The following is an 18,971-nucleotide window of genomic DNA, read 5'->3' on the forward strand; positions in this document are numbered from 1 at the left end:
TCTCAGCAAGGCAGTATGTTTCCTTTGTTTACAGACTCTGCACACAGGCAGTCTAGGAGGAATTCATCCAGAGAGCACCGATAGGTAACACAACCAGACAAATGGCAGAGAAGAATATGGGACACAGGATAAAAGAATTAAAAGAGAACTTCAACCTAGTTTCTAGTTAGGGATTCCCATTGATAGGCCAGTTCATGCTCAGTGATATCCTGAATTTGCAGAGAATAACTAATGACTAAAATCCAGTAATCACGTCCAATTGGGGTAACTAACTGTTGAATTAGTGTGTAAATATTTTTGATCTATGGTCTTTTACCCAAATGCTAGAAGATGTTGAGCATCCAATTGGGAATAGGTTGCGTATAGAAAAAAAAGTTCCAGCCCCTCACAGTTGGACATGATGCACTATGCTTAAGGCCTGCGACTTTGCTGCATTAAGTTAGTTATGCGAGAGATGTATCAGGAGGACCACCAACATTACTGTTCAGTGATGGCTAGCACAGGACAATGCAAATGAACAACTAGGCCAAAATGATGTAAGGGTAATGGTATTAGAGACAATTAGATGTTTGAAAAATAGCAAATGGAGAGGCAATGACACTAACAAAGCCAAGGAAAAAAGAAATTCATTGATCAGAAGTGATGGTCATCCTTCGACTTGTAAAGCTTAAATGGGGTATGTTTTTATTGGAGAATGATGGTTTTAGATTGTAAGGTGAAACACCAGGCAAATAATTGGCATAGGATTAATGCTATATGATAAACTGTTGTGTAGAAATTGCAATGTAAATAAACCTTTGAACACTTGTTTCCCAGTTTAATTCCAGCAGGTGTGAATTTATCATTGCTGGCCATGGAACTATTTATTTTCCTGTTGTGGTATAATTATATAAAGTGGGAATTGAAAGCATCAAGATCCTAGAACAACTAAAGAATTTTAATCTACCCCATTGAGATTAAGCCACATTGAGTCACAATTAAGAATCCCAGGGGCCTGACAATGGGCTACACAGGTGCAGTATATACACACATTAAATGGCATGGCCCCGAAGAGCTACTGCCTCACAGTACCCGAGGTTCCATCCTGACCTCGGTGTTGTCTGTGTGGAGTTTGCATGTTCTTCCTGCAACCACATGGGCTTCCTCCCATAGCCTGAAGATGTGCTGGTTTGTAGGTTAATTGGCCCAAGCGCGTAGAGAGTGGTGAGAAAGTGGGATAGTACAGAACTAGTTTGAACAGGTGATCAATGTTCGGCATGGACTTGGTGGGCTGAAGGGCCTGTTTCCACGCTGTATCTCCAAACTAAACTAAACAGACATCTGGGGGGTACAAGTGAAAGTGGTGACATAGGTAGACTGAGTGCCTTCATTGGTTGGGCAGTGTACAAGAGTTGTGGTGTCATGTTCCAACTATACAAGACGTTGCTGAGACCTGGAGTACTGCAGTTGTGTGCAGTTCTGCTCACCCAGCTATGGGAATGATAGAATTAAGCTGAAAAAAGTGTAGAAAAGATTCACAAGGATGTTACCAGGACTGGAGTGCTTGAATTATAAGGAGACTACATAGGTTGGGACTTTTCTCCATGGAGGGTAGCAGGCTGAGGGGTGGCCTTTGAAAGGTTTGTAAGTCCATAAGGGGGTTAGGGTGAATGGTCACAGTCTTTATTTTAACCAAGGTAGTGGTATCTAAAACCACAGAGCAAGGATTTAAGACTAGAGGGTAAAGATTTAAAGGGGGCTGAGGAGCACGTTTTCACATTGAGGGTGGTAGATCAGAATGGGCAGCCACGGGAGGTGGTAGTCGGAAACAAATGTAAAAGATATATATAGATAGGTACATGAATAGAAAATGTTTAGAGAGATGCGGGCCAAGTGTAGGCAAATGTGACTAACTCAGGTAGGCAAATTGTCACTGACAAAGGCCTGTTTACGTGCTGTTTAATTCTGTATATGATTCCTGGTATAAACCGTTGCAAAAGAATGACCATTGCCCTGGAGTGTTCACAGCAGCTCAAAGTAAATTAGCCACATTTTAATCTATCTGCCAAAGGTTTGCAGTGTGGTCCTTTTGACGAATGGTTCAAACTCAGATCTCAACTCTTTGAGAGATAGTATGATGGATCCCATATGAAGCCCAGAGAGGGTGGCTCTATGTATAAAGTAGGCTAAGTTAAAGGAATCACAATCAACAGGTTATCTGGGAAATTGGGAGCACAGGACACGCTGTAGCATGTGTGACAGGCCTGGCTTGATTGATGTGTAATTATACCACTTCATCTCATTATTCCTATGTAAAATTACCATTCTCAAAAAAATAAAAAACACAAAAACAGTCCAGGTTTTACATGCTGCAGGTGGCAATTTCCATCTTGCCACATAGTTAGTTAGAATCATGGGCTGGGCTTCCAGAGCAGAGTTTAAAAAATCAGTACAGATTATTAAAGGAAAAGCTAAAGCAATTTCATTTAATTTTCTTCTTTCGTATTTTGATGGCTAGCGTGCAAGGCAATAACTTAAGGATAATAATTAAATGTTCCCCATGTTGTGCTGAAGTTGCAACACCACTTCATGTAAAATGGTTCTGCAGCGTGTCTTAGCTCCTGATGCTCTGGGCAAATATGGAAATCACATTGATTATTTCTAAGTTTGCCATTGACATGTGGCATTGTAGGTTGTGGGGATGCAAAGATCATAAGTGCTTGGGTGAATATACAATGCCCTCCATAATCTTTGGGACAAAGACCCATCATTTATTTATTTGCCTCTGTACTCCACAATTTGAGGTTTGTAATAGATAAAAAATCACATGTGGTTAAAGTGCACTCACTCAGATTTTAATAAAGGGCCATTTTTATACATTTTGGTTTCACCATGTAGAAATTACAGCAATGTTTATACATAGTCCCCCCATTTCAGGGCACCATAATGTTTGGGACACAGCAATGTCATGTAAATGAAAGCAGTCTTGTTTAGTATTTTGATGCATATCCTTTGTAATGTAATGACTTTGAAATCTGCGATTCATGGACATCACCAGTTGCTGGGTGTCTTCTCTGGTGATGCTCTGCCAGGCTGTATTGCAGCCATCTTTAGCTTATGCTTGTTTTGGGGGCTAGTCCCCTTCAGTTTTCTCTTCAGCATGTAAAAGGCATGCTCAATTGGGTTTTGATAGGGTGATTGACTTGAAAAACTTTGTTGCTTTAGCAGTATGTTTGGGACCATTGTCTTGCTGTAGAATGAACCGCCGACCAATGAGTTTTGAGGCATTTGTTTGACTTGAGCAGATTGGATGTGTCTATACACTTCAGAATTCATTATGCTACTACAATCAGCAGTTGTGTCATCAATGAAGATAAGTGAGCCAGTACCTTCAGCAGCCATACATGCCCAGGCCATAACAGCCCCACCACCGTGTTTCATAGATGAGGTGGTATGCTTTGGATCTTGGGCAGTTCCTTCCCTCCTCCATACTTTGCTCTTGCCATAACTCTGATATAAGTTAGTATTCGTCTCATCTGTCCACAAGATCTTTTTTTCCAGAACTGTGATTGCTCTTTTAATTACTTCTTGGTAAACTGTAACCTGGCCATCCTATTTTTGCGGCTAACCAATGGTTTGCATCTTGCAGTGTAGCCTCTGTATTTCTGTTCATGAAGTCTTCTGTGGACAGTGGTCATTGACAAATCCACACCTAACTCCTGAAGTGTTTCTGATCTGTTAGACAGGTGTTTAGGGATTTTTCTTTATTATAGAGAATTCTTCTGTCATCAGCTGTGGAGGTCTTCCTTGGCCTGCCAGTCCCTTGCAATTATTAAGCTCACCAATGCTGTCTTTCATCTTAATGATGTTCCAAACAGTTGATTTTGGTAAGCCTAAGGTGTGGCTGATGTCTCTAACAGTTTTATTCTTGTTTCTCAGTCTCATTATGGCTTCTTTGACTTTCATTGGCACAACTTTGGTCCTCATGTTGATAAACAGCAATAAAAGTTTCCAAAGGCGATGGAAAGACTGGAGGAAAGACTAGGTGCTGAGAGCTCTCTTATACCTGCATTAAGGAGGCAATTAAACACACCCGAGCAATTACAAATGCCTGTGAAGCCATGTGTCCCAAACATTATGGTGCCCTGAAATGGGGGGGATTATGTATTAACACAGCTATACTTTCTACGTGGTGAAACCAAAATGTATAACAATGGCCTTTAATAAAATCTGACAATGTGCACTTTAACCACGTGACTTTTTTCTATTACAAATCTCAAATTGTGGAGTACAGAGGCAAATAAATAAATAATGTCCTAAACATTATGGAGGGCACTGTACATAATACAATGATGTAGAATTGCAGATGCATCGGTAAGATGGTCACATTTGTAGATGACAGATCAGAGTGAACCTGTGGAAAGCATCTGGCCCAGATGAAGTCTGGCGGCACGGTAGCGCAGCGGTAGAGTTCATCATATCATATATATATATATATATATATATACAGCCGGAAACAGGCTCTTTCGGCCCACCAAGTCCGTGCCGCCCAGCGATCCCCGTACATTAACACTATCCTACACCCACTAGGGACAATTTTTACATTTACCCAGCCAATTAACCTACATACCTGTACGTCTTTGGAGTGTGGGAGGAAACCGAAGATCTCGGAGAAAACCCACGCAGGTCACGGGGAGAACGTACAAACTCCTTACAGTGCAGCACCCGTAGTCAGGATCGAACCTGAGTCTCCGGCGCTGCATTCACTGTAAAGCAGCAACTCTACCGCTGCGTTACCGTGCCGCAGTTGCCTGACTACGGGTGCCTGACTACGGGTGCTGCACTGTAAGGAGTTTGTACGTTCTCCCCGTGACCTGTGTGGGTTTTCTCCGAGATCTTCGGTTTCCTCCCACACTCCAAAGACGTACTGGTATGTAGGTTAAATGGCTGGGTAAATGTAAAAATTGTCCCTAGTGTGTGTAGGATAGTGTTAATGTACGGGGATCGCTGGGCGGCACGGACTTGGTGGGCCGAAAAGGCCTGTTTCCGGCTGTATGTGTATGGTATGGTATGGTAAGTCCCTGGCCATGTCCTCAGGATCTGCATGGACAAGCTGACAGGAATATTCATGGATATCTCACCACTCCCTTCACCATTCTGAGTTTCTCACCTGCTTTATGAAGAACACCATCATACTTGTGCCAAAGAAAAACAAGGTAGTGTACCTTAAAAACTATCATCTTGTGGCTCTGACATCGACCATCCTGAAGTGCTTTAAGAAGCCAGCCACGGCTCACATTATCTCCAGCCTCCTAGACAGCCTTGATCCACTGCTTCAATGCCTACCACTGCAACAGGTCCATGGCAGACGCTATCCCTCTGGTCCTACACTCATCCCTGGACATCTGGATAACTATGTCAATTTATTGACCATCTCTGCATTTAACACCATAATGCCAATATAACATCTCCAAACTCCTAGACATGAGAGTCAGTACCATCCTCTGCACATGCATCTTTGACTTCCTGATCCACGAGCAAAAATTATTGAGGATATGTGACAAAACATTCTCTGTGATATTCTTAATACCGGTGCCCCACAAGGATGCATTCTCAGCCCCACACTATATAGCTTATACACTCACGAATGTGTGGCCAAATTCTGCTCTAACTCCATGTACAAGTTTGCACTGTGGTAGACCGGATCTTGAATAATGACGAGACAGATTACCGGAAATAGAGAGCATAGTAACATGGTGTCAAGACAACAGTTTCTCCCTCAAAGTCAGCACGAAGAAGGAGCTAGTTATTGTCTTCAGGAAATGAGGTGGGTACAGGCTGAAATGGAGATTGTCGAGAGCTTCAAGTTCCTTGGCATAAATATCACCAACAATTGGCCCTGGACCAATCGCATTAATAAAACAATACCAGTGTCAAAAACCAATCAGACCCACAGATTTCCACTTTTTATTTACAATCTTGGTAATAATACTTTTAATTATATCCAGACAAATGTTAAATGTAACTATGTACAAGGATCATAAATGGAAAGCAATTTGGAAATTGTTTTTTATAGAAATCTTTAACTTTCATTATATGTAACCCCATGAAAGCTATAAAATCAATAGTTTTCATTGGCTGTACAGTAAAATAATTAAAAAACACATTGATTTCCAACAAAGACCCTGCAATGTTATGAACAGTTGTAAACTGGGGATCAGCATTACTTATACATGTGCTTAAAATACAATTGCAGTTGTGAATTGTCAACTATTACCACAGCTTAAGATTTGCATTATACATAACGATTTAGTAAGTTTGCATTATAATCTATAATAAATCCAGTAAATACAAAATATTCAGCTTTTGACAAATTTTTTCCTGAAAATTGTTCTTGGAACACATTCTTTGAGGTCGAAATAATAAAAAAGTACACATTTGTTTCAAGAATAAGGCAGGAATGTTGGTGAATGTTGGTTTCATGTTCCTTTTGGAAGGACACAATACCAATTGTTTGAACCATTTCAGAAATGGATTTCATGTCTTTGCCTTTTCTTCCTCCTTTTGGAGTTGAGTGAGAATGTGCAGAATGACTTGATAGCAGAATATGTACTGGCCCTAAACAGTAAAAAATAAAGTCTCTTTAGAGGGTACATTTTATTGAATAGATAGTTATTACTGAGTATAACAAAGTATACCATCACAATGGCACAGAGGAGTACTGCATTCATACAAGCAATAAAGAGATTAATTAAACAGCTCCATTGAAGATATTCAGGATACTGCAAATTGGTGACTTAATGAAAGACTCAGCCAAGATAGAAAAAATATTTTTTTAACATAAATTTGAATTGAGCTGGAATTCCTCCCCTTGCCTCACTCTTGATAATGATCAATAATGTTCATTCTCCAAAGTTTTGACTTTCCAATATTGCATGCTTCCTGGTTCCCTACTGTAACTTGTGTGTGGATTTGTACCAGACATAAAATTACAACCTCAAGAATGTATTTTGTGTTTATTTTCCATTTAATAAACATGGTACAAATGCAGTGCTGTAAAAACCCAGGGCACAATTCTGCTGTACACTTCCTGAACACATGCAGTGAAGTTCTTTCAACTTTCAAGAGATTTCACCAATTCACAAAGCAATAAAATACAGGCATCCTTTTGTTTTACAAGCTTTGTTTTATGGATTTTCATTAATAAACATAAGACTGTAGAACAAGCGTCGTTGATGCGGACAATTGAAATCCCTGTTGAGAGGCGGGTCTTCTTTGCTCATCAGTGTCAGCATAGATTGAAGAAGGGGAAATCATGCTTGACTAATCTTCTGGAATATTTTGAGGATGTAACTAGGAAAATGGACAAGGGAGAGCCAGTGGATGTAGTGTACCTGGACTTTCAGAAAGCCTTTGATAAGGTCCCACATAGGAGATTAGTGGGCAAGATTAGAGCACATGGTATTGGGGGTAGGGTGCTGACATGGATAGAAAATTGGTTAGCAGACAGGAAACATAGAGTAGGGATTAACGGGTCCCTTTCAGAATGGCAGGCAGTGACTAATGGGGTACCGCAAGGCTCGGTGCTGGGACCGCAGCTATTTACAATATGCATTAATGACAGATGAAGGGATTAAAAGTAACATCAGCAAATTTGCGGATGACACAAAGCTGGGTGGCAGTGTGAACTGTGAGGAGGATGCTATGAGGATGCAGGGTGACTTGGACTGGTTGTGTGAGTGGGCAGTCACACATTCACATAATGTGCAGGTGCAGATGGCAGATGCAGTTTAATGTGGATAAATGTGAGGTTATCCACTTTGGTGGAAAGAACAGGAAGGCAGATTATTATCTGAATGGTGTCAAGTTAGGAAATGGGGAAGTACAAAGAGATCTGGGTGTCCTTGTTCATCAGTCACTTAAAGTTAGCATGCAGGTACAGCAGGCAGTGAAGAAAGCTAATTGCATGTTGGCCTTTATGACAAGAGGAGTTGAGTATAGGAGCAAAGAGGTCCTTCTGCAGTTGTACAGGGCCCTAGTGAGACTGCACCTGGAGTACTGTGTGCAGTTTTCGTCTCCAAATTTGAGGAAGGATATTCTTGCTATTGGGGGTGTGCAGCATAGGTTCACTAGGTTAATTCCCAGAATGGCGGGACTGTCGTATGTTGAAAGACTGGAGCGACTAGGCTTGTATACGCTGGAATTTTGAAGGATGAGAGGGGATTTTATTGAAACATAAAAGATTATTAAGGGATTGGACACATTAGAGACATGTTCCCAATGTTGGGGGAGTCCAGAACCAGGGGCCATAGTTTAAGAATAAGGGGTAGGCCATTTAGAACGGAGATGAGGAAAAACCTTTTCAGTCAGAGAGTTGTAAATCTGTGGAATTCTCTGCCTCAGAAGGCAGTGGAGGCCAATTCTCTGGATGCTTTCAAGAGAGAGTTAGATAGAGCTCTTAAAGATAGCAGAGTCAGGGGGTATGGGGAGAAGGCAGGAACGGGGTACTGATTGTGAATGATCAGTCATGATCACATTGAATGGCAGTGCTGGCTCGAAGGGCTGAATGGCCTACTCCTGCACCTATTGTCTATTATCAATGATTGTAGCCCACTCAATTCACCTTCCTTAAGAGTGTGCAAATGGGGAAGAGAATGGGAAATGGTGGGGGAGTGGGAAAAGGAATAATTAAGAACAGAAGTGGTCGTAGGGAAAGGGAATGGCTGGGCAAGCAAGCGATAGAGAAGGAGAGTTGTGGGATAAGAGGTGGCTAGTATAACCAGGAGAGGAGGTCAGGGTGAAGGTGAGTAGCGACGAGAGAGCATGTGTGGTGGAGGAAGTGTGGGTGGGTGCGAGTGGGAGGGAGAGAGTGTTGGAGGGGGTAGAAAGGGTTGGTGGGAGTGAGAGGGGATGAGCGGAAGTGATCGAGAGTGGGTCGGGGCGAACAGGAGGGAGAGAGTTGGAGGGCGGGGAGCGGGTTGATGGGGGTGAGCAGCTGAGGCGAGAGAATGGGTGGGGGCAAACACGAGGGACAGTGTTAAAGGTGAAGAGAGTGTTGGAGGGGGAGAGGAGTTGGTGGGAAGGAGAGAGAGTTGGGGGGGAGGGAAGATTGTTGAGGTGAGCAGGGGGAGGAGGGTGGGCATGAGCAGTGGGGTGTGGGTGGGTATCTGTGGGTGGAACAAAGGGTGTGTTGTTCAACTCCAGGCAGATATTTTGAATGTTTTGTGGTAAATATCCTGAAAGTGCACATGATGTACATTTTTATCACATTTTTTGATTTAATTGTTATTATTTTGTTCTTTCAGATAAATACACTGCCAAATTTTTTAAGTGCTCAGGTATGTTCGACTGATCTTGAGGTCTGATATGCAACCATATATTTCACGTTGAAACTAATGAGTTTTCATTTAGAGTACTGTGGTTCTCACAACATAACCTGTTGATAAGATGAGAGATTGTGATCTGTTCTGAACCAGCTCACTAACTCAGCAGTGGAGCAAGGATATTGTTGCTGAAATCTTACCTCAGTCTGGATCATCCCATGTCGTTGGTTTCTCATAGTCTCAGCAATATGGAAAATATCAAACTGTTGGCAAACAAAAAGAAAAATTAGAAACTCTGATCAAAGCAAGAAACAAAGCTGTGGGCCAGGTGCACCCTGGTAAAGATTTCAGTACCGACCAATTCAGCATGTTTATAATCAGACTTTCACAATTCTCTTCTCTCCGAAGAGACGAGGAATTGCAGATGCTGGAATCTTCAGCAAAATATACAAGTGCTGGAGTAACTCGGCATGTCAGGCAACATCCGTGGAGGGAATGGACAGGTGTCATTTTGGGTGGGGATGCAAAACTTTGCCTATCCATTCCCTCCACAGATGCTACCTTCGCTGAGATACCTTTCAGTATTTCTCCCAAGCGCCACCTTCTACCTGGAATTCCTAAGCCTACAAGTAGTGGAGATTGCAGAGATTTTGCATCTCTGAATCAGTTACTGTGTTCTGTGGCCAGTCTTTGCACAAAAAAAAGATACAAAGTACTGGAGTAACTCATCTGGTGAGGCAGCATCTCTGGAGAAAATGGAAAGGCGCCATTTTGGGTTGGAACCCTTCTTCAAGTAGGTGACATGTTGACCCAAAACATCACCTATCCATGTTCTCCAGAGAAGCTGCCTGCTCCGCTGTAAACCAACATCTGCAGTTCCTTGCGTCTGCACAAACATGTTGTCATTCTCCAGAAACTATGAGCTCAGCCTTTGGAGCAGATCTTGTTTGGTTGCGAGGATCGAAGGTAGATTATATTCTTCTTAATTATTGGTGTTTGCGTTAATGGTTTAAAATAGTTGAAATGTACTTCAAGCATTGCTAGGTGATTTTTAAATTAAATTTTTTGTTGTTGTTGTTTGGTTTTGTTTTTAACTGATTCCGACTGATAGGGACATTGATAAACATTACAAAAACTCTTGACAGGGTAACAAAAGCAAAGCTGAGATGGAAGTGCAATGTTTTCTCGACAGTTCTGAGGTTGGAGTTTCTTCTACACTATCTATGCGAACAGATTACATTAGGTATGGGTTTTGTCCCATCAGGGAGCTTGGTTGCTCGGTTCAGGAGAGTTTTAACCATCATGTTTAACTTTCTGTACAGATGCTCCTCAACTTACGAAGCTTTGACTTACGATATTTCGACTCTACGATGGTGCAAATGCTGGGCAACGGCAGTGTGTGGCAGCTCGCTTCCAGTCACGTGATCGGGTGTATTTAAATGCATTTTCGACTTACGATATTTTCGGTTTACGATGGGTTTATCGGAATGTAACCCCATCGTAAGTTGAGGAGCAACTGTATATGCTTCCGGAAAGTGAAGGATAATGGTGTATCAAAATAAAATACTTGGGTAGTGATTGCAGATTTACTTGTGTCATGTGGCTCCTTGCTGTGCATTGTTTTAGTAGAGAGTGGTCTTCACTGACACAGCTACATCCTGCGATTTCAAAATCCATCTCCGCTTGTTACTGTCAATACGTTCTGTGGAAGCGGCTTGTTAGCTAAATCATTTCCTTTTAGCATCTAAACATTTTAGTTTGTTTATTAATGTGTGTTAACACTTTTCAATTATACAGCACATGTATATTTATTTGGAGTATTGAATTCAAAGGAGGGACACTTGATGGTATCTGCACTTTTCGTCATCTATGTGAAGTTTGTACCCCTATCCTGAGCGGATAATGGGCACTTAATGTAGTTCACGGTTTCAAAATTATTCAATATTGTGGCATACAAGGTTCCTTTAACAATTTAATTTCAATCGATGAAGTTGAAGAGGCAGTGTAGTAAGCTGGGAGGGATTTGAAAACAAGGATTTAAATTTAAACAAGAATTTAAAAAAATATTCAAACTAGGACTTGCTATCTTCTGTTTTATGGTACAGTCAAAGTTTTTCCGATGGATTGAAGTTTCAACTGCGACACAATAAAAAAAACCTTGAACTAACACATGCTGAAGGTAGATTACATATGATTCACCTAACTAATGCCAAGATTAGATTCAGGACCAAATGGAAGTAACATTAGCAGGGTAAAAAATTGACTGTTGGCTGTGTTAAATAATGAACTTTATATTGATGGCTGTTTTTGTGGGAGATGGAAAAGGGAAGGAAAAGAGATAATATACATGTTTCTCTTCCTTATGAAGAAAGTGTAAAGATTTAACAAATGTCAAGTATTTGAATATATTTTGCATATTGGAGGATCTTACATACAGGTTTGATTGCTCATTTAGGCCTGAATCCATCCTGTTCAGAGCTCTTAATTGTTAAACTTTACCTCCCTCTTGACCAACTGTTTAAAATTATAGCTTTTTACATATCCTTGCATGCAGAGCCTGGGGCAACATTTAATCAATTGATAGTAAATGAGTCCCATATATATGCCTTTTGTAAGAAGCCTTCCAGCTGCTGGGTCTATGCTCCACTGAACCACATGCGACCTGCATTGCCAAGGCCACGAGCAACCATCTAGCAGACGAGAGAGCCCCAGGGGTTAGTTCTAGTCATAACATGCTGTGCAGTTCCAGATAATCCAAACAACATTTTGTTTGCAGGCGTGGTGCAAATTAAATACAGAAAACACGCTTTTTTCCCCTAAAGAAAAACTAACCTGTGATTTTTGTTTCTCCTGGAAAACTCCATTGGTTTATCTTCAATTACTAGTCAATCAGTAAGCTCCCTGAAATAATTTCAACCCTTGCTTTGGACAAGACCATAAATGTGTGAATCTAGGATTACTTGGATTTATTTCTAATTCATGCCTGAAAAGTTGTGAATTTCTCAAGTGTTTATAATCATGATCTGTAAAGTTTGCCCCCAAGCTACAAGAAAGTATGCTACATAAGGCTTGGTAAAGAGCAACGGACCGAATTTAGTTAACAAGCAAAAATTGCATGCACATGTAACTAATTGCAATTATAATAACAGAACATATTGGCAGATAGAATTCCTAATCTTGTGTAAAAATTTGATCAAATTTAAACCTATGAAGCTCATCTCCTCAACCAGGTTAAAGAAAAGGCATTCTTTTTACCTTTACATTTATCAAAATCAAGTGAAATATACTTGACATGGTTCAGATTAATACAGTGCTTGGAAAGAGAACCCCAAAAATCTGTTAACAATCCTGATTAATGGTAAGCATGTCCAGAGGAGGACAGGCGTGTGCCTGCCTGCAGAAACGAAGTGAAACCAACAAGGGGTTAAACAGCAGAATATCAAAGACAGCTGTTCAATTTATTTTGTAAATTGTAAATTTGTCTGCACCATTTATGTGGCAACTATTGCATACCTTGGGTATGCAAGCAAAAAATGTCACTGGGACTTGTCACATGTGACAATAAAGTATTCATCCATTAATGAATTAATTAAGAGTTTAATGCAGGACTGACCCGTATTTGACACTCCAGGGGTAAATATTTTAGCGACACAACATGGAACATGCCCTTCGGGTCACCGAGTCAGTGCCGACCAGTAACCCCGTACACTAGCACTAGCCCACACACTGGGGACAATTTCACAATCTACCAAAACCAATTAACCTACAAACCTGTACGTCTTTGGAGTGTGGAAGGAAACCGGAGCACCCGGAGAAAACCCACTCAGTCACAGGGAGAAGGTACAAATTCCATACAGACATCACAAGTAGGCAGGATGGAACCCGGGTCTCTGGCTCTGTCAGGCAGCAACTCTACCGCTGTGCCACTGTACCGCCCCCTGTACTTGTCAGAAAACTTAGCAATGGATGACAGATATGAGGGACTCAACTAAATGAATAGCATTTAGAAAGGAGTACCACATATCCTGATAACTGTAAAAAATGTATAGTTCAAAGTTAGGTGTATAAAAAGAAAAAACGCAATGGGTATCAAAATAAACAAAAGATTTAGTGACGAAGCCCTTTAACTAATGATAGTAGTATTGTAATTGAAATGCAGAAAAATGTGAACATGATGAGTAATCACTTTGCATTGCTAGGCACTCCAGAAATCCTAATAATGAATCAGCAATGGAGAGAGGTTAAAATCAACACGTGCAAGAAAAACAATATGAAGACAAAATGACAAAGATTTTAGTCACAACTCAACTCACAATTTTAAGGTAGGTGGAAATCCTATTGATGGCACAAGTATAATTTTTCAAAACTTACTTGTCCTTTTCAATTAGAAAAATATGCAAAATGTTTTACTTCATCAATTCATAATCTAACAAATAAGATTTTTGTTAAACAAAGGCCTTCAGTGATATCGGGCAGTATATAGTCTAGTTTAGAGATACAGCACTGAAACAGGTCCTTCGGCCCACATTGACTACTCCGACATATATGATCATCATGAGTTCTAACCTACACACTAGGGACTATTTTACAAAAGCCACTTCACCTACAAATCTGCATGCCTTTGGAATGTGGGAGGAAACTGGAGCACCCAGAGAAAACCCACATGGTCACAAGGAGAAGGGACAAAGTCCATACAGACAACACATGCAGTTAGGCTCGAATCTGGTCTCTGGCTCTGTAAGACAGCAACACCACCACTGCACCACTGTGCTGCCCATTGTACAGGTTAAGTTAGAAGACGGGCCAGCCATGATCTCTGTGAAGAGTGAAGTAGACTCCAGGTATTAAATGACATTCCTACTCTTTATAGGTCTGAACAGGTGTGATCCTTACAGTAAAACAGTTTATTGGCGAGAGCTGAATTTCTATTCGTTTTTTTGAACAGAAACTTATTGTAACCAAAAGCACCCGAAGAAAACCCATCAGTCACAGGGAGAACCAGCTGAGGAAGAGAGGGGGAATGATGGGCAGATGGAGCCAGGTGGGGGAGATGAAGGGGTGGAGTTGGGAGAGAAAGTCTGGGGGTAATAACTTGAGGGAGTTAAAAGGACGAAAGAGAAAGGGGCAGTAGGAGCCAAGTATGGCAAGTGGAGGGGAACAGTAGAGATAAATGCTGTAGGATGACAACTGGCGACACAAGAGACTGCAGCTGCTGGAGCTGATGAGTAAGGAAGTTGAAAGGTGAACTTGATGAGAGAGGAAGATCAGCGTGAACCCGATGGGCCGAAGGGATGGAACTAGTTGGGGAGGGTGAACAAAACTGGGTGGGGATGGTTGGAAAAAGGGGTATGAGGGAACATGGGTGAATCAGGTTCACAGGGGGCGTGGGCAACCTCGACTTGGAAAATGTTATGTTTACAAGTTTGTAGGCTACCCACGTGAAATCTGAGATGCTGTTCTTCTACTTTGAGTTTGGCCTCACCTGGGCAATAGAGAAGGCCAAGGACAGACAAATCACTGTGGGTGTGGGAGAAGGGGAATTGAAATGGTTTGTGATCAGGTGCTCAAAATGGTCACTGTAGACAGAGCACTGTGCTCTGGAAAAAATTATATTTGGAGGTTGAGTATTGACAGATGTCTGAGCTACAGTATTGGTTTTAGGATTGCAACCATTGTAACAATGTCAACGTGAATTGCCCCATATGGTTTCCATGGTAATCAAAGTCCAATTGCCCAGAAACGGAGGAAACCCAAATGGTCATAGGGAGAATGTTCAATCTTCACACAGACAGCACCCAAGGTCAGGATTGAATCTGGGTGTCTGCCAGATGAGAGGCTTAATGTACTTTTACAGGTTGTTTTTCATACAAGAACAACCCCCCCCCCAAATTGTATTTTGATCCAGTCCTTATACTTTATCAATAACCCAGTACAATCTCATAACAAATAAAAAAATCCCTTCACAATTATTCAAAATAGACACATTTTATTATCTTAATTTTGCTTATTATCTTCCTTAAATCTATATACTTTATAATTCTCACACAAAATTAATGATTACTTTGAAGGGTAAATTGATGATAAAAAAAAAAAGTTTTTGCTGTTCAATCTGGTTGATATCTTCAAATTCCCAGGATGGGTAAGAATAGTTTTGTACAAAGAAATACTTACATCAAGACCTTTAATGATGAATGTCAGCACTGCATCGAGACAAATGAGGGTCCCAGAACGACCAATCCCTGCACTGCAGTGGGCAATTAAGGGGCCGGAATAGTCAATGTTTCTCAAGGCGGTGAGAAAGTCAACTAATTGTGTTGGTTGGTCTGGAGTCCCGTGGTCTGGCCAGGCAGTGAAGTTCAAATGTGTGACTTGTCGTGACTCATCGCTCTGTGTAAATAAAGGAATGGTTCCAATATCAGAATTGAAACTGTAGAGCAATCATCACCTGGAAGAAATCCCCAAGCAACAAATAATCAAATGAAAATGTGAGAGCCAGTATTCTTTTGGACCTTCAAAAGAGTATTTATATTTCTACTGGTTTAACTGCACCAGATTCAGCGAACTGAAAGGGGGCAGCAGAGGTCCATATAAGGAGATGGGGAGGGAGAAAATCAACGGTCTGGGTCAAATGGCTTCTGTTTAGAATTCAGCAGCTTGCACCTTCTCAACAACAAAGCCAGGGTAAGGAGCTGAAGGGTCTCGACCCGAAACGTCGCCCATTCCTTCTCTACTGAGATGCTGCCTGACCTGCTGAGTTACTCCAGCATTTTGTGAATAAATACTATCGATTTGTACCAGCATCTGCAGTTATTTTCTTACATTAAATTTAGTTTAGTTTAGTTTAGAGGTACAGCACAGAAACAGACCCTTCAGCCCACCGAGTCTGCACTGACCAGCGATCCCTGCACATTAACATGATCCTACACACACTGGGGGCAATATACACTTAGACCAAACCAATTAATCCAGATACCTGTGCATCTTTGGAGTGTGGGAGGAAAACAAAGATCTCAGAAAACTCACGCTGTCACGGGGAAAATGTACAATCTCCGTACAGACAGCAGCTATAGTCGGGATCGAACCCGGGATTCCGACGCTGAAAGCGCTGTAAGGCAACAACTCTATTGGCTGCGTTACCGTGCTGCCCATTTGTTCCAGCATCTTGTGTTGCAGTTTACATCACCAAAGTTATCTTTTTTTTCCCTGTGTTATTCCAAAGAAACAATTCAATATAGTTCACGTATTTATTTTGTACGTACCCACAAGTCGTTCATCTCTATTTTCCGAACAATAAATTCTTGCTGAACTTGAATATTCTGAAGGATTATTTTAATTCTGTCGTTTATAATCATGGATTGGCCCTGAAGTTCTGGCCAGTATCTTTGACATTTCACTTTTCCTCCTTCGACGTCCAGTGTCATCATGGCAATGACATTAGCTTTCTGTTCCCAAACCATTTGCCAGAAGTCTGCCATTGTGTGAGGTAGAGGCCCTTGGCAGGCAATGTATGTGCGATTTTTCGTATCCACAGGAATCCTTATGAAGCTGGCATTAATGTACCCACAATCTTCTCCAAGTGGAACCCGAGTGCCATCATCTATAATTGATGTGCAAAAAAATGAATGAGTGATGATTTTTCACATTTCATCAATTTGGGTTGTCTCAAGCTTCAATGTCAAGATGGAAATAAACGAATGATGTAATAGAAAATATGTAAGTAATTATTTTTTTCCATTCAGTTATATGAAGGATTGTGATGGCTTACTGTGAATTTAATCTTAAAAACATTGCTTTTATGAGTAACAATCTGGAAGGGACAAATGAATAAAAACAGTAAATGCTGGAAATATTCAATAGGCCAGGGGACATCGTGGAAATGCAGGAGAAGTTTGGGCCCAACGGGTCCACTTGGTCTTGTTTGTTCTAAGACCGTGCTACTTTGACACTTACCTGGTTCTGCCTTCTGTGCTCCCTTGAATCTTACAGGGTTCAGTTAAAATGTTCAAATGGATTTTACCTTTTCAGTTAAAATGTTACTGTGTTTCATCTTTTAAAACTTTTAGAGTGTGTTGAAATATTAATATAAATAACATCCAGAGGTATGGAAAACCCGCTAGATCTGCAATGAAGTCCCAAACGTGCCAGATTAACTATATTAGAGGCAATGTCGGTACATTTGACTTGTTAGCTTTCCTCAAGGTTGTAATGTTTCTACATCTAACACCTTTGATCTGAATGATGCTGTTAATGTGACAATTGAAGGATTATTCATTATTATAAATAAATTATGAAAGCTTGCTTCTTTGTACTTACAAGGTAAGATATTTTTATATCGGTTCTTTCTCCGGTTATCATTTGTTTGTCCAATTAAACATTCATCTAATGGTGTCAGGTTCTGCAGATTCTATTGGAATATATAATTTTAGATTAATAATGCATAAGGTTATATTATAAAACTCTGCCTAATACCTTGATTTATAAGTGATTAAAATGATATCAAACTGGGAGAGTAGGTTTTCTCGCTACCGCTCTGGGCTCACAACGCCTGAGATCTGACCTCCAGTGCCATTGAAGTGGAACTTCCATGTTCCTCTTGATAACAGGTGGGTTTCAGTGAAGAAATTTCCACTCTTCCGAGTTCCAAATATCTTTCCCCATATTCCGAGACTGTGGTTCCCGCATTCTAGGCAGTGTCAAAGAGCAAACGCCACTATCGTTTTCTTCCACCACCACCGCTGGAGGAAGAAAACTCGGTGTGAAAAAAACTTGCCCCGCACATCTCCTTTAAACACCCATTCTGACTGTAAGGCTACATCCGCCAATCTTTGACATTTTCACCCCAGGGAAGAAAGGATTCTGACACCAGCATCTGCAGTCCCTTCCTACATATTCTTTCCCTTGTTACCCTTTTTCCTTGAGTTCACTTGATGAATCATATAGAATTCTTCTTTACCTTACCTGCTAAAGCTATCCCATGTCCTCTTTACCTTACCTGCTAAAGCTATCCCATGTCCTCTTTATGCCTTCCTGATTTCCCTCTTGTGCATCCTTCATCCCTTCTATACTCCTCAAATGGTTTGTTTAATTTGAGTTTGTTTTTTTCTGACCAGAGTCTCAATATCCCTCATCAACGAAGGTTCCCTAATCCTGCAAGCTTTGCCATCTGATGGGAACATGCTAGCCCTGAACTCCCCCCAAATCACTTTTAAAAGCATCCCACCTGCCAGACTTTCCTTTATTGAAACCAGCTTCTCCCAATCAAACTTTGCCAGCTCCTGGCTAATGCCATAAAACTCTTGTTGCCTCATTTTAGGACTTTGCCCCTCCCCCCCCCCCCCTCCAATAGGGCCATGCACATATTGCTTGAGAAAACCTTCCTGGATACACTTAAATATCAACCTCTCCAAGCACTTTGCACCATGGTAATACCAGTTAAAATTATGTAGGTTGAAACTTCCAACTATTACAACCTTATTATTTTTACACTGATCTGTGATTTCCCTACATATTTGCTCCTCTAATTCACCCTGATATTTAAGGGGTTGGGACAGGATTATAATACAGATGCTCCCTGCCTTACGATATTTCGACTTTGCGATGGTGCAAACGCTAGCGACCCTTAGGGAGCCACAGCTTGCCTCCGGCCACGTGATCACGTGTATTAAATGC

The 18,971-nt window shown here is 41.1% G+C and overlaps 1 protein-coding gene across 1 annotated transcript in view; it reads right to left on the reverse strand.

The window, feature by feature from the left end:
• Nucleotides 1–6,088: 6,088 nt before the first annotated feature.
• ptpn13 (protein tyrosine phosphatase non-receptor type 13) overlaps nt 6,089–18,971 on the reverse strand; it is a 211,947-nt gene continuing 199,064 nt past the window's right edge. Inside the window, exons 45-49 of the mRNA XM_078401914.1 lie at nt 17,616–17,706; nt 16,562–16,899; nt 15,474–15,689; nt 9,503–9,565; nt 6,089–6,597 (exon numbers count right to left, since the gene is read on the reverse strand). Coding sequence (XP_078258040.1) covers nt 6,517–6,597; nt 9,503–9,565; nt 15,474–15,689; nt 16,562–16,899; nt 17,616–17,706 — 789 coding nt within the window. The 3' untranslated portion in view covers nt 6,089–6,516. The remainder of the gene's footprint in view (nt 6,598–9,502; nt 9,566–15,473; nt 15,690–16,561; nt 16,900–17,615; nt 17,707–18,971) is intronic.

The sequence above is a fragment of the Rhinoraja longicauda genome, chromosome 1, assembly GCF_053455715.1.
Source record: "Rhinoraja longicauda isolate Sanriku21f chromosome 1, sRhiLon1.1, whole genome shotgun sequence".
Classification (NCBI taxonomy): domain Eukaryota; kingdom Metazoa; phylum Chordata; class Chondrichthyes; order Rajiformes; family Arhynchobatidae; genus Rhinoraja; species Rhinoraja longicauda.